Source organism: Orycteropus afer, unplaced genomic scaffold, assembly GCF_000298275.1.
Source record: "Orycteropus afer afer isolate SDZICR_OR568_19922 unplaced genomic scaffold, OryAfe1.0 scaffold00064, whole genome shotgun sequence".
Taxonomy (NCBI): Eukaryota; Metazoa; Chordata; class Mammalia; order Tubulidentata; family Orycteropodidae; genus Orycteropus; species Orycteropus afer.
In genome coordinates, this window is record NW_006921651.1 from 6,425,229 (window position 1) to 6,441,669 (window position 16,441).

The window sequence follows — 16,441 nt, forward strand, 5'->3', positions numbered from 1 at the left end:
TAAAAAGGAATGAAGTACTGTTATATGTTACAACAGAGACAGATCCTGAAAACATTATGCTAAGTGAAAGATGTTAGACACAAAGGTCACATATAGTATGATTCCATTTATACAAAATGTCCAGAATAGGCAACTCCATACAGAAAGGAAGATTACTGGGTGCCAGGGGTTAGTGGTATGGAAGAAAAGGGAATGAGTGCTAATGTTTTTTTTTTTTTCCCTTTCTTGGGATGATGAAAATATTCTAGAATTACATAGTGGTGATGGTTGTACAACTTTGTGAATATATTAAAAATCACTCAATTTCATGTATTTTCCAAAAGGGGGAATTTTATGGTATCTGAATTATATCTTAGTAAGTGTAAATAAATAAATTAGATCAACTGTTTCTCAACTTAAATTAGATCAGGACTTGAAATTGGTTGAATGCAGATGTTGTCCAATCATTCTGAACATCAACTAGTGATGCTCACTTACAAGTGGGCAAGTGTGTAGTCCTTCTCAACACTGACAAACTAAATAGTACGGATCCGTTTTCACTGCTCCCCCATATATTTGAGAATGTCTGTAATAACGGATTCTGCCACTAAAGCCAGTGATCACTCTCAAATTTTCTGGAAATATGGTTATATTTATATTGTGTAGATTATGCAAATCCCAATTATGTAAATAAAGTGAAAATATAGTCATATGTAAACATAATAATGTTCCCCATTCATCTGTTAGAGTCTGCCTGTTAATTGTGATCGAGTTTGAAATCTATCCAGGTTTTAGCAAAATCTGAGTCAGTCCAAGGAGAGCTGCCTCCGGCGATAGATCAGGCTGAGGCGACTGGGACATTCCGATGTAAACACAGACTAAACTGAGGGCTAATTTTGCACCATGGAACAAAATGAAGGGTATCAACGAACAGAACAAGACCAAAAGCAGAATTTGAAGGATGATCACGCTTGGGATGGAAGGAGGAATACCACTGAAGGAGATGAAGCAGCCAGAGAAGAAAGGAAAAAGTTCCTTTTACTGGTACAGCGCCTGGGGAAGCTATCCGCTTGAGCTGTTCAGGTTTTGAGTTCCATTATCCCTGAGTCTAAGTAAGCTGGGAAGAGGGACATAACAATCTGAAATATCAAACAGTAACCTACCTGATTTTCTCTCCTTTCCGCTATCCCTCTCTGCCTGAATCCAAAACTCTAAAGTTCCTACTGACTTCCCAACGCCCTTTAAGCCCCGCCCTTGTTGAACCTTTTCAGGACTTTTCTTCATCACCCGCTTTCCGCGTCGAGTGCGTTTGGCCCGACTCAGCCGCCGTGACGACGCTCTTGCGCATGTGCGGGGTGAAATGTGAGGAAGGTGAAGATGGCGGCGGCCAGGGCGGGGGTACTAGGAGTACGATGGCTGCGAAGAACAGCCTGGAACGTGGCTCCGTTGGGTACACGAACAGGTCGGCGAGAACCGTCAAGCACTCAGTGTGGGAAGGGAATGCCTGAGGTTTGCTTTTCCGGGAAGGGGGTGGGTATCATGGGATAGCGCGACAGCAGAGACGGGGCAGGGCTTGGAAGATCTCGCCGACCCCGCTAAATCCTGTGTGTATAACCTCCACATTTACTGCACCTTGGAAGTCTTCGGGGCGGCTCGTGACCGGGGTTGCTTCTGACCAGCCCTGTTCTGCGTTTCAGCATCCCACATTACCAAGGACATGCTCCCTGGGCCTTATCCCAAGACCCCAGAAGAACGGGCCGCCGCCGCCAAGAAATATAATATGCGAGTAGAAGACTATGAGCCGTACCCGGATGATGGCATGGGGTGAGATAGAGAGTACCAGTCGCACCAGGGCAGTGATGAAGGCAGGACGGCTGGATTGGGTGGCTAGAGTCTGACCCTTTCCCCCGAACCTTCCTGTGACCCCAGAGTGTCAATGGCGTGGATGCTTTTCTCGGTGGTGCAAAGTGGGAGGGGTGGGTGAGCAGCTGCAGCTGGGAGAACTTTAATTTTCTCCCTGGCTCAGGCTGTTTCCTCAAATGAGGAAATCGAGGTTTAATGGTTCCCTCGAGGACCCCCGAATAACAGGAACCTTCCTTGGCTCCATCCAGAGCGCTGAGTTTCATTTAGATTGAGCATCTGCTGGGCTCAGGTGCTGTCGGCCAGGCACGTGTCCAGGCTGGAGTTGGGCTCCTGTCATGAGAAACTTATTGGTAGATGGAGCAGTCTACGTGTCTGCCTGCATATCTCTTTTAGCAAATATTTTTGCTATTCTCCACCTGTTTTTTGGGGGCTGTGAAAGTCATGGTAACTGGTAGATTAAGCTGCCAGCCCCCTTACTTTAGTTGATGATATGCCTCTTTTCCCCCATCTCTCCAACCAATCTCCACAGAATGTCCCTATGGTTAATTATCTGAAGTGATTGCCTTTGCCCTCGTTTCCTGTCCTAGCATCACTCTTTTAATCTTGATTTTAACAGCTCCCATTCTTCTTGCTGTTTTTCTAATCGTTTTCTGTGACACTGTCTAGTTGTCACCATTTCCTCCATTTTTTAATTGTATTCTGGGCAAGAGCAGCCTTGGCAGAAGTCCATATGAGGTGAACCTGAAGGTTGGGGGAGAACCCTGGTTAGCAAGAAATCCCACTAGATCTTTTAAGTTATAGAGATGTATACCAACTCCTTGGTGGTTGAGGAAAATAGTTGCAATGAAAAGAATGCTATTCTAATCTGGAATATTAATCTAATTTTTAATTTTTATTCTAATTAGTGGGTGACCTTGGGTTCAGACCCTAAACTTCAGTTTCTTTTTCTGTCTAATGAGGAAATCAGAGGAATTGATGGCTAAGTTCACTTTCAGGTCTAACGTTATAGCACTGTGTGAGTCTTCTTTTTTATTGAAACAAGGTAAGGAAAGCTTACATATATTGTAATGTTTCAAAGTTTGACGTGAACTTTTAATTACAATTTGGAGTTATGTAGTTAGTTCTGTGCTTAGTGACTAGAACTTGAGATGAGGATTCGAGAGCCAGTTCCTGTCCTTAGGTGAGGCAGTTATCTCTGTCATTTGGTTTCTCATTTCTGAGATGAGACTGAATTATCTGATGCTACTCAGAGCCACTTCCAGTAGTTCTTGCTGTCTTTCAGGTATGGTGACTACCCGAAGCTCCCAGACCGCTCACTGCAAGAGAGGGATCCATGGTATGACTGGGACCACTCAGACCTGAGGTTGAACTGGGGTGAACCGGTGAGAGAATTACACCCCCTTTAACCTTCCTTTCTTCTCCCTAATGTCTTCCTGAGTATTCTTTCTTTAGCTCAAATTGTACTTTTTGTCTAAGTAACACTAAGCTTTTCTGCCCAAGGAATCCAGGTCCAGTTATCTGACATCTGAAGTTCCACATACAGTATATAGAATGGGACTGCTGGGAATAACTGAAGTTATATATTGGAAAGTTGTGGATTTCCGTGATTGCACTGTCTATAATCAGTAGAACCTAGACAGCCTTTGCCCCGTTCTGTGGGGTGCAGTATTTCAGACCTAGCGCTTCAGAATATTGCCCCAGGGCAGTAGAATGCCTCTGTCAAGTCCTGTGTCAGGCTGTGGTCACTCTGGGCTGCCTGCCTTTTGCTGAAAGAGTAGTATGTGACAGTTACCTGCCATTCTGTCTTAGCTCCACTGGGACCTAGACATGTACATTCGGAACCGTGTGGACACATCCCCCACGCCTGTTTCTTGGGATGTCATGTGTAAACATCTCTTCGGCTTCGTGGCCTTCATGCTGTTCATGTTCTGGGTTGGGGAGAAGTACCCCACCTACCAGCCCGTGGTGAGTATCTGAAAATTGCTCCCTTAGGCATGTTTGCTTAGAGTTAAGGAATCTAGAACTGAACCTTTATCCTTTGTTGGAGACGTGAAGGACACTTCTGATAGGGACTGGAAGCAATTAAGCATCTCTTCTGTCTTCTATAAGCATAAAAAAAAAACCCAATGCTGTCAAGTCGTATCCGACTCATGGCGACCCCTCCTTGGGTTTCCAAGGCGGTATCTCTATGGAAGTAGTTTGCTCAACCTTTCTTCTGAGGAGTGACTGGTGGGTTTGAACCATCAGCCTTCTGGTTAGCAGTCAAATGCCTTAGGCACTACGCTACCAGAACTCGGACAATTATATTTTGGAGAATGTAAAGGATATACAAAACATACTTTCTAGCTTTAAGGAAGTTTAATTTGGTTAAGAAAATTTAGATAAAATGACCTGATGAGCAACATTTAAATAGGTATATGAGTTTGTGTGTATATATGTGAGTATGTGAGTGTATGTGCTAAGGGGTATGAGGTGCTGTTGAGAAGGACTATTAGATATGTGTGTGTGTGTGTGTGTGTGTGTAAGCTCTGGTAGCATAGTGCCTAAGGCACTTGACTGCTCACCAGAAGGCTGGCGGTTCAAACCCACCAGCCACTCCTCGGAAGGAAGGTTGGGCAATCCTACTTCTGTAGTGATACTGCCTCAGAAACCCAAGGAGGGGTCGCTATGAGTCGGGGCCGACTCGACGGCAAACAACATGTGTGTGTGTATATATATATATATATATATATATATATATATATATATATATCGGCAAACAACAACAACAACATGTGTGTGTGTGTGTATATATATATATATATGTAATTTGGTTGTAGGGAGAACTTGGAGAGAACATTGGGGTAAGAGAACAGAATGAAGGAGGGAAAAGGATGAATTAGGTGGACTGAATAGATAAAATAGTTCACAAGCTCCTAGGTTTGGAAGTCATTGTTAAAAAAATCTTCTAAGATGATCAGTTAGGTTGGGCAGCTTTTATTATATGGCTGAGAGATTTGGACTGCATGGTGTATGTAGTAACTCATTAATTCAACAAATATTTATGGAGCCCCTACTATATACCAGGCATAGGCTGTGCTAGGGGTTGGAGATACAGTGATGCCTTGGTTTGTGTCTAGGCAGCAGGGAGCCATTGTGGGTTTTTGAACAGCAGTGACATAATGAAGGGTGGGTTTTTAGGAAGATTAATCTGGGACTAGTCTACAGGATGGATTGGAAGGAGAGGAACTGAAAGCAGGGAGGCTGCTATGTTTGCAGTTGGCTGCCCAGTGCTACCTCTGCAGAGATAATCAATGTCTGTGTGCATTGACACGAGCCTTCCTACCAAGCCCCAGGGGCTGCAGGCTGGAGAGGGCGCGTAGGGCTGGTGTGAGCACTAACTTCACTTCAGGAGAGCAAGAAACACAGTGTGGCTCTTCCATTTTTCAGTTCTGTAAGCACATCACCCTTTCTCCTCCCCTTGAGCTGTGTTCTCTGACAGCTGTTTGTTGGTAAAGTCAGCAGCCCCTAAAGCACGTCCCAGCCGTGTCTACTCTGTGCTTTCCCCCACCGCCGCTCCTGCACGCCTCATTTGCTAGGCCACTTTAGTGGTGGAACCATTAGAGGCTGAGTGACTTAAAGGAGATTGAGTCTGTCTCGACCCCGAGAGAGAGTGGGATGGATGGATGCATCGTCTCATTTAGAAAGCTTTGACTCTCTCTCTCACGAGCAGTGCAGGCACCACTTCTCTTACGATTTAGGCTTTCTCTGTGCCTTGGGCTGAGCAGGGAAGAGGAATGCCACCCCTGCGTTCTAGCCCAGCTGGGTCAGGCTGCCACTCATACCCATTTACCATGTGTGGTTGTTAACTTAGAGTTGGATGAAGCCAGGTATTGGCTGGGTGTTGGTGTTCTTGCTGACCTGTGTTTTTTCCTTAGGGGCCAAAGCAGTATCCTTTTAATGATCTGTACCTGGAACGAGGCGGCGATCCCACCAAAGAGCCTGAGCCGGTGGTTCACTATGAGATCTGAGAAGGCTTCCTGGGCTGTTGTGCCCCCTAATTAGGGCTCTCTCATTCCTAAAGATTAACCTTGACGAAATCCCTAATAAAACTTAGTGCTGTGGTATCTGTGATCATTTCCCCAAAAATAGCCCCTGCTGTGAGAACCTCATCCTTTTCCTGGGTTTTGTTTTTTTCTGCCTAGTCTGGGGTTGCCTCCCCTCTTTCCTCTGGGATTGGAAGGCCAGGAGAGGGATAAGCACAGAAGATGTTCATTTGTTAATTTTGCTGGGACTCTGAAGATAGCTGAGGGTTGAAGTTGTACAGCAGATGGGGAAGGGGGTAGTGCAGCAGGGTCAAATCCTGCCTAACTTGGAGCAAGATTTATTTCCCATTAAAAACCATTTTAGCAATAAAAAAAAACCAAAAAAAAAAAAACTGCTATTGACTCAATTTGGACTCCTAGCGACTTTATAGTATGGGTTGGAACTGCCCCATAGGGTTTCCAAGGCTGTAAATCTTCATGAAAGCAGACTGCCTCATCTTGTACCGTAGAGCAGCTGGTGGGTTTGAACTGCCAGACCTTTTGGTTGGCAGCTGAGTGCTTTAACCACTGCACCACCAGAGCTCCTTTTTAACGAGCAAAAAAAAAAACTATCTCACTGCTGTTGAGTCGATTCCGATCCATAGCGACCCCTCCTTGGGTCTCCCAGGCAGTATCTCTATGGAATTAGATTGTTCAGTCTTCCTTCCAAGGAGTGGGAGTGGCTGGTGGGTTTGAACCACCAGCCTTCTTGTTAGCAGTCAGATGCCCTAGGCACTATACACATTGTACATTATAGGGTTATAGAAGTTCTGTACTGGTCTCGGGCTGTAGCTGCCTCTGATCTTATTTCTGTTAGATGAATATACTTTATTCCAGAGCAACTTCTGAGTCATAACCTCTTAAAGAAGTAGACATTACCTATATTTATGAATTAAGAGCAGTTCAGTGGATTTTTTTATTGAATCCATGAGTAGTTTTTGTTAATGCTGATTATTCCAGGCTCTGGTGATAGCCTTAGAAAGAACCCAACCAAAAACCCATTGTCAAGTTGATTCCAACACAGCAACCCTATAGAAGAGGGTAGAACTCCCCTGGGGTTTCCTCCAAGGCTGTCATCTTTACAGAAGCAGACTGCCACATCTTCCTCCTGTGGAGCAGCTGGTGGGTGTGAACTGCTGACCTTTGGGTTAGGATCAAGGCACTTAACACTGTACCACTAGGGTTCCTTTAGAAAGAACAAAACCCTGTCTTTGAGAATCTTTTAATCTTTTTAATGTGCCAGCCCAAGTTCTTTTTGCCCTTTTGAGGGACAGCTTTTTAAGTTATACTGCCTGAAAATCTGCCCCATTAAAAAACTTACTAAACAGGCATTCAGGGTGGCCTACTGTAGCAAGTGGGTGCATTGGTGGTTGTCCAGGCAGTGAAAGACCTCTGTGAGATCAAGGAGCAGAGGCTTCTACTGAAATGCCTCTGAAGGTCATGACTATCTTCACTGTCCTCTAGTATTTGATAACCCTTTCTTTATCAGCATCTGTGTGCCTAGGGTATATGAGACTCATAGGCCCTAGGGGTATAAGTTGAACAACGCAAAATAATTCAAGGAGTTACCTAGAAGAGGAGGCCAGCAGTTACAAAACAAAGCGATGAGAGATGTGAGAGGAAAATGTGCTCTTTAAACCACATCTTGCTTGAAATTGTGACATACCTTTGGTTCACATTTCTCTTGGAGCATTGCCTCATTCTGTAATTCTAGGTGTTGCCTAAGGTTCAGGTTTCATTCCTGTTTTTACTTTTTCTTGGTATCGCCCACCATTGTGGTGCCAAGTTCAAGAGAGAGTTGAGTGCTTCATATGTGTGAAGGCACAGATAATGCCCAAAATTGTCTTTTGTCCCGATTTCAAAACCCATCTTGAGAGACACCAAAACATAACTGCATCTTTGATGGTATATTAAGCAGGGATACAGTGGAATTCATGCATTAAATAGTTTTGAATCAACTTGAGTCTAAGATCTTTAGCTGCCTACATTTTTTTGGGGGGGGGGGGAATTGCCTCAATCGACACAAAATGTAAGATATCCACCACCACTGGCCAACTCCTCAGGTTCTCTAGTTCTATTTATAGAACCATTCTTGCAGTCTCCCAGGCTCAAGGCCCTAGTAATCTTGAACTCCTGACATTTATCAGTCTCAAGAGCCTGCCTAGCTTTCCTTGACAATCCAGGCTTTCATCACATGGTACTTGCATTCTTCTATTAGTATGGCTTGGGTCCCTGCCTCCAGCTCTACTTTCTCTCCAAGCAAATCAACACTGCAGGTCTCAAAATACAATCATGATTTTATTGCATCCCTACACATAAATTTCAGTAACGCCTAATTTTCTTCAGAGTTAAATTGGGAGTCCACAATCTGCAGCCCACCCACTATGCCAACTACAGCCTCTTGCTTCCTTTGTGATGTGGATCATGCCATGGCCCTTATTAGCTGGTTGGGCCCCTTCTTGCTGGGACATCACCTATCTTTTTGCAGCGGCAAGGAATAATGCCCATTTTATATTGCTGGAACGTTCCAGAAAGCCCCTGGCTCACGGTCATCTCACCCACTGCACACCTACAGTCCTTAATTCAGTTCAACCAGCAGCTTTTTGGGTATCAGTTATTGCTGGGCTGCAGTGTGTCACTCACTGCTACTTATTTATGACCTCATCTGCTTTTTACTTTTTCAACTAAGTGGATTCTACTGAGAGCTCCTGGGGCTTGGGCCGGGTCTTCTCCTGCTCGAGTAAGTAGATAATTAGTATCTTCCCTTTTCACAGGCTGCTTTCCCATAGCCTGGCTAAGGCTAAATAGACCAGAATTTACTGACCCATTGTACCAGAACTGCACAATCACAGGCCAGGTGACGGAGGGTCGCCGAAGAGCAACAATCCTATGAGAATGCTTATTTCGAGGCCTCCGCTAGACCTTCTCTACTGCGCGCGTAGGCTGCTGTGGCCGGCAGCCTAGGACCAGTTTTGGCCCTCTGCAGCCGCCGTCCACAGCACTCTGCTGTGCCGGAAAGCCTTTAGGGAGCGCCTGCTTCGGCTCGCCTCACCTAACCTCTGACCTGGGCTCCTTCCGCGCAGGTTGGTTGTCTCCGCGTGTCTAGGGGAACCGAGGCGTGGAAACCAAAGGCACGGGCCTTGGCCAGGACGGTGCTGGGGAACCCGAGCACTGCTTCTCCTGTTGGAGGGAGTTCGTCCCCCGTCGAGATCCCTGCCGCGGTGTGACGGGCCGCCCGTCCGGTCCGCTCTCGGGACTCCGACTGGTACGCCCCTCAGGGGGGGCCCTTAACTGCGTGCGCCTTCGCATTGGAGCCGGCTTCGCTTCACTTGCTGCGCCGAGGTCCCCCAGCCAGGCGAAGGCTTCTCTTCAGCGCCGCCCGAGTGCGCCCACCCCAGCCCCGCCCTGGGTCCTGACCTGAGTGTGGAGCCCGCGTCTAGTCTGGGTCCTAGCTTGGCAGCAAGGCCTATCCATACTGACCGTGCCGCGCTCTAGAGGAGGCCGAGAGAAGCGGTGCTGAACGCACTCGCTAGCTACTGGACTGCCGAGGGGAGTCTGCTTAGCTCTTCCTGCAGGAGTCTGTTTAGCTCTTGGCTGAATGGTTACAGCCCCCTGCTAACCGCGGGTCAACCATTGTCAGGCCTAGGTTTTCTGGTCCCAACGGAGCTCTCTTAGGCACGAATGCCTCTAAACAAAGTGAATCAAGGGCCCGTTTTCCCATTTCCCAGACTGGACACTTTATGGAGTTTAGTTAAGCTAGTGTAATGGTTAAAACTACAGGCTGTGGGGGCTGGATGGGGGTTCACATCCTATCCTACCTAGTCAGTTTCTTTCTCTAAAACGGGGATAAAACGTCATAGAGCTGTTGTGAGAATTAAATGAAATAATGCCGCCAAATGCACAGTGCAAACTGCAACTCCTTTTTTTGATTTGGGGTTCTTTCCCCAGGAAAGAGCCCTGGTGGCGCAATGGTTAAATACTCGGCTGCTACTAAAAGATAAGCCGTTCCCCTCTGGACAGTGGGTTTGATTCCCCCCAATCGTGAAAATGACTGTGACCAGCAGGTGGCACTAGTGACTGTAGTGTATGGTGTGCAGCGCGTCAGAGAATACAGGCATACCTCAGAGATATTGCGGTTTTGGCCCCCCCATCGCGACAAAGCTAATATCGCAATAAAGCAAGTTACACGATTTTTTTTGTTTCCCAGTGCATATAAAAATTTTGTTTACATTATATCGTAGTGTACTAAGTGTGCAGTAGCATTATTAAAAAGTTTGAAATACTGTGAGAATTACGAAAATGTGACAGAGACATGAAGTGAACACATGCCATTGGAAAAATGGCCCCTATAGACTCGCTCTACACAGTTGCTACAAACCTTCAATTTGTAAAAAGAAAAAAAATACAGCTGCAGACTGCAATAAAGCAAAGCGCAATAAAAGGAAGTATGCCTGTACCTGTATTCACACATTCTTGGAGGTGGTGGAAAGCTTGGCTTAATTGGCAGCCTTAACCTTATTTCAAGATGGAAAACACCTTATAACCCAGTTATTTCCTGCTTTGAATTTTTTGTTGCAACTATTTTGTTTTCATCAGTGAACTGCCTGCTAAATCAAAGAGCATTTCTGAAGTTTTGTTATGACTTACAAACTTTGATCCACATGGGACAGACACACATGTCCCTCTAGGCTTTGGGAGTAAGAGTATATAGGACACATGTCTCTCTAGATTCTAGCGTATAATTATGTGGGACACACTTGTGACTCTGTACCAGGGCCTCAGAACACCTCAAAATGGTTCGGTAATTGCCATAATAAACAAGGGCCATATGCATTGCATAACAACCAGATGTGTTGCCTGTGGTATTTTTATTAGAGTAGGAAACAAACAACTGTGACCGGCTCAAAGATGGTGGCTGACCCCGCCACTGTGAATGCATGTTGTTCTCCGGAGACCTGTCAGTGTTGCTTTTCAAAAGTCCTGCTACCGTCCGTCCTCCTGAAAGTTTCAGGAGCCTGATGTCAGAAACTGGGTTATTGTCAAGACTGCTTGGGTCAAAATACCACAGGCAACAGTTTTGGTTGCTATGCAGTACATATATGGCCCTTGTTTACAATGGCAATTACTAAACCGTTTTGTACTGGTTTGAAGCCCTGCTCTGTACTTGGGGGAGGGGGGTTAAAATTATGTAGGACACATGCCCCTTTGGACTCTGCATCACCTTCTAGATCCTTTGACAGGTACATACAATTTCAAAAACTCCCTGCCATTGAGTCGATTGAACTCATAGTGACCCCTCATTGGGTTTCTGAGGGAATATCTACAGAAGTACATTGCCCAATCTTCCTTCTGAGAAGTGGCTGGTGGATTTGAACCTCTTGCCTTCTGGTTACCAGTCAAGTGCCTTAGGCACTATGCCACCAGAGCTACAATTTAGGGCACCTGAAAAAGCAGTATTTGCGTGAACATGGAGTCGTCCAGACAAAGACAACTTCCAAATAACACACATGAACCTGGAAATATACTTAACAAGGCTTATCTCCTGGTTTTAAAAAAAGCCAAAAGAGATTAAGTTTTGCAAAATCACACCTCCAGGATGCCTCACCTCATTCAATATGCCCATTTATTCTCTTTCAAGCATACAGATTCTCTCCTGACAGCTGCATGCACAGTCAGTGGAAAGCAACTGCCCAATAAACCCCAGAGAAGGAAAATGTAGGTGGGCACAATATGTCCCATGGGTTAAATAATACTACCTCCTATTTTTGTGGGTCAAACTGGCTTAACTCTGGTTTGTTAAAGCAGGTCACAGTGGGTCTCAGATTTCCTTCCTCAAAGTCAGTATTAACATTTTTTAAAAAACCTTTCTGCTGGACTTCTGGTAAGATGGAGGAATAATCAGACAAGTGACACTCATCAACAAAGAAAAACCAGTTGACAGAGATACAGAAGATAATCCTGGAGCCCAGAGCTTTGAAAAGAACTATACAGAAGTGGATTAGGCACCAACTAGTGGAAAAACCTGAAGGAAAACTGAGTACAGAGATGGTCGGAGCTGTGGACTGTCAGCTACTCTGACAGGACCAACAGCCTGAATATTTCCAAGTGGTGTTGGGACTGAGAATTGACCTAAAGATCAGCCCTAGTCACGAAGGGCTGCAGGGATGACTGCACTGGTGGCCTATGACTAGGAAGGGAAACAGCAAGGAGGGAGACAGCCTGAGCTGTTGACTTTCCGCAGTCCAGAGGGTGCAGCCATTTTGATTGTTTACACATGGCAGCCATTTTGACTATTTAAAGTGACAAAGGGCACAGCCATTTTGAATGTTTACAAGTGACAGTCATTTTGGATATTTAAAGTGATCGAGGGCACAGCCATCTTGAATGTTTACAAGTGGTGGCCATTGTGGATATTTAAAGTGACCGAGGGCACAGCCATCTTGAATATTTACAAGTGATGGCCATTTGGGATATTTAAAGTGATCGAAGATACAGCCATTTTGAATCTTTACAATTGGCAACCATTTTGGATTTTAAAGTGATAGCATTCTCATTTGGATTTCAGGGACCTAAGAATAGGCTCTGTTTGCTAAGATCAGCAGGGACATACAAAAGGCTGACAACAGGAAAGGAGACTGGTGAGTGTATAAGTGCCATCAACTAGTGAATAGAGGAGCACAGTACCCTGCTTGCTTAGATAACATACAAAGGAAACTGAAATCGTGGGCAAGTCACTCCAACATACAATCACCAATTAAATATAAACACAAAAACATCACAATGCCTCGGAGACAACAGAACATCACAGTCCACACAAAGAAGCAAGATAAAGCAGGAGAAACAAGGGACCAGGATACAGACCCAAAACATGTCCCTGAGGAAATGCAGCATTGGAACTCTCTGATAAGGAATTCAAAAGAATTTTATTTAGGTATTTTCAACAAATTGAGACAGATCAAGGAAAACACAGACAAAACCCTAAAACAATTGTGAAAGACAGTACAAGAACAAAATGACAAATGAAAAATTAGAAATGATATGAAGTCTACACATAGAAATCCAGATTAATACTAAATTTTCAGAAATAGATAAGACATTGAATGGGCAAAGGAGCAGAATTGAATCAATGGAAGAGAATTAGTGAGATAGAAGGCAAATACTTGAACACTTCTTTGGAAAGGGATCAGTCAGAAAAAAAGGTTAAAACAGAATGAAGAAAGCCTAAAGTTCATGTGGGATACCATCAAAAGGAATAACCTAACGTGTCATTGGAATTCCAGAACAGGAAGAGACAAAACCACAGACAAAATTGTTGAAGATTTGTTGGGAGAGAAATTTCCTGGTATGATGAAAGATGAGAATATGTCCATTCAGGAAGTCCAATGAACCCCAAATAGAATGGACCCCAAAAGAAAATCACCCAGACATATCATCATCAAACTTACCAAAACCAAAGAAAGAGTGAGAGTAGCACAGGAACAACGAAAAGTTACCTACAATAAGACTAAGCTCAGATTTCTCAGCAGAAACCATGCAGGTGAGAAGACAATAGGATGGTATATATAAAACCCTAAAAGAGAAAAATTTCCAACCAAGAATTATGTACCAAGCAAAATTGTCCCTCAAATATGATGGTGAAATTAGGACATTTCCGGATAAACAGAAATTAAGGGAATCTGTTAAAACCAGACCAACCTTACAAGAGATACTAAAGGGAGCGCTTTAGACAGAGAAACAACAATGGCCAACGACAACTGACCATTAACACACATGATGATATAACCCAGACACCAACCCAGCTGTAGAAGTATTCAAAGTAAATAAGCCTACAAGATTGTAAACAAGACAGAACGGACTGTTCTAAACTTGGGAAGAAAACTATAAATCATAGGGTAACCTCAAAGAAAAATGATAAACCTTCACATCAAAATGAAAAAGAGGACCAGCACAAATATTTAGCAAATACTAAAACTATAGCAACGAAGGACGTGATAACATGATTCATAAACAAAATGAGCTCAGCATAGAAAATTACATGGAACAAAGAAATCAACACCATGAAAAAGCACATAACAAAAATGACAGCAACAATTTCATATTTGCTGATAATTACATAACTGGCAAGGGACTTATCTCTAAGATTTATAGAAAATTCCAGCGCCTCAACACCAAAGAAATTAACAACCCAATTGAAAAATGGGCAGAAGACATGAATAGACACTTCACCAAGAAGGATATTCAGGTGACCAGCTAATACATGAAGAGATGCTCACGATATTGGCCATCAGAGAGATACAAATCAAAACAACATTGAGATACTGTCTCACCCCAGGTGAGATGGCAAGGTTCAACGAGACAGAAAGTAACAAATGCTGGCAGGGATGTGAAGAGATTGGGACTCTCACACACTGCTGGTGGGACTGTGAAGTGATACAACCACCGTGGAAAGCAATATGGTGAGTCCTTGGAAAGCTGGAATTGGACATACCATTTGACCCAGCAATCCCATTACTAGGTATATATCTTAGATGAGAGCCAGGACAGGAACAGATGTATGCACACTCATGTTCATTGCAGCACTATTTACAATAGCAAAACGATGGAAACAACCTATGTCCCCATCAGTGGAAGAGTGGATGACCAAACTATGGTACGTACACATAATGGAATGCTATGCAGCACTAAATAATGTAGAGTCTGCAAAACACGGCATAATATGGATGAACTTGGAGGACGTTATGCTGAGTGAAATAAGTCTATCACAGAAGGACAAATATAGTATTAGTTCGTTGTTGTGGAGGGTCAAGGAAAGGTTTATATATGGAGGGAAACTTTCTTTGTTGGTTGCCAGGGGTGGAAGGGGAGGGAGGGGGACACTGCCAAAAAAAAAAAAAAAAAAAGCATTGACCCATGTCACTTTAGTTTTGTGTATTTCACTGTACATAAATTATGTTTCAATAAAATGCATTAAAAAAAAAAAAAAACCTCTCTGTTGCTTTGCTAGCTTGTTAGAATGGGACCTTGAATATACATTAGATTGAATTGGAAATGGATGTCTGCATTCATTTAACACATATTTGTTACTATGTACCAGGTATTGTTCTAGGCATTAGTTATAACATGGTGAACCAAGCAGACAGTGTTAGCTCTCAGGGAGTTTACATTCTACTGGAAGAAATCAACAATGTACATGCATACATAATTGTAAATTGCTAGGAAGAAAAAAATTGAGGCTGTTTTTGATTGGGAAGGCCTCTCTGAGGGGATGAAAAATTGAGTCTAGAAGGACAAAGTAAAGAACCAATCACACATAGAGTGAAGGGAATAGATAGAGGTATGTTGCTGTGTTACTGTCGAGCCAGTTTTTAACTCATAGCAACCTCAAGTGACAGAGTAGAACTGTCCCCATAGGGTTTTCTAGGCTGTAATCTTTACAGAAGCAGATTGCCAGGTCTTTTTCCATCATGAAGCTGCTGGGTAGGTTTGAACTGCCAACTTTTCAGTTAGCAGCCAAGCACTTAACCGTCGCACCACTAGGGCTCCTTAGGTATAGGTCTAGGGAGCAGCATTTGGAAGGGCTCTAAGGTGGGGAACAAAACAGGAAATGGAAAAAAAGAAGCCAGTGTGACTGGAGCAAAATGAATAAGAAGAGAAAAGAGGTTAAAGCGGTAGGCTGGAGCCTTTGGGCCATGGGAAGGAGTTTCAATTTTATTCTGAGTGTGATAGAAGTCATTGAAAGATTTTAAGCATGGACATGCCAAAATCTTATTTCTGATTTTAAGGGTTTACTCCTGCTGTTATGTATAGAATGAATGAGGATGGCAGAGTAGCCAGGAGATAACCAGTGGGAGACTATTATAATAATCCAGGTGAGAGATGATGACATGTTCAAACAGCATAGTGGCAGTGGAGATAGAGAAAAGTAGATAGATTAAAATAGATTTTGGAATAAAATCAGGAGGACTCAATTATGGATTGAAAAAGAATGAGAGAGAAGAATCAAGGACATTTTTAGGTTTCTGGCTTCAGAAATTGGGTGGATAGTGGTATCATTTATTGAGATGAAAAATGGAGGAAGAAGAGATATGTGGGGGAGGGTGGAATAGAGAATTCCACTTTATACAGACTACTTTGTAGGTATCTGCTATGTGCAAGTGGGGTTACTTGATTAGCAATTTTATGTAGGAGCTTGGAGCACAGAGGAGAGATTTGTGTTAGTGATAAACATTTTTGCGTCATCAGCATATTGTTGATAATTAAAGCCGAGGGAGTGGATAAGATCACTGATGAATTGTTTGATTTAATGGTTATCATCACCATTGGGCCTGTGGCAACCATTGTGCTTGAATATCCTTTTGAGTTTAAAGCATTAGATTTTAGTAATTGAGTAAATGAGCTGACCTTACAGATCTGCAAATCTATTTGTTACTCTGTGCTGCCCTGAAATGCCCCATCCTGTAGTGGAGGGAAGGAAGCAAGACCCTAATCCAGTGTCCACAGGTGCTCCTCAAATCCGGGCATTAAGCTTGCTGGTT

The 16,441-nt window shown here is 43.7% G+C and overlaps 1 protein-coding gene across 1 annotated transcript; it reads left to right on the top strand.

Moving 5' to 3' along the window:
* The first annotated feature begins 1,356 nt into the window (after positions 1-1,356).
* On the top strand, positions 1,357-5,852 carry NDUFB8 (NADH:ubiquinone oxidoreductase subunit B8). Its single transcript, XM_007939955.2, has 5 exons — positions 1,357-1,441; positions 1,677-1,803; positions 3,125-3,224; positions 3,652-3,807; positions 5,760-5,852. The coding sequence occupies exons 1-5, from the start codon at positions 1,357-1,359 to the stop codon at positions 5,850-5,852; spliced, it is 561 nt and encodes a 186-aa protein (XP_007938146.1).
* The last annotated feature ends 10,589 nt before the right edge of the window (positions 5,853-16,441 follow it).

Coding starts and splice junctions, on each gene's coding strand:
- NDUFB8 (XM_007939955.2), top strand. CDS start 1,357: ATGGCGGCGGCCAGGGCGGGGGTACTAGGAGTACGATGGCTGCGAAGA. Junction 1,442..1,676: donor TCCGTTGGGTACACGAACAG/GTCGGCGAGAAC, acceptor TCTGCGTTTCAG/CATCCCACATTACCAAGGAC. Junction 3,225..3,651: donor GGTTGAACTGGGGTGAACCG/GTGAGAGAATTA, acceptor ATTCTGTCTTAG/CTCCACTGGGACCTAGACAT.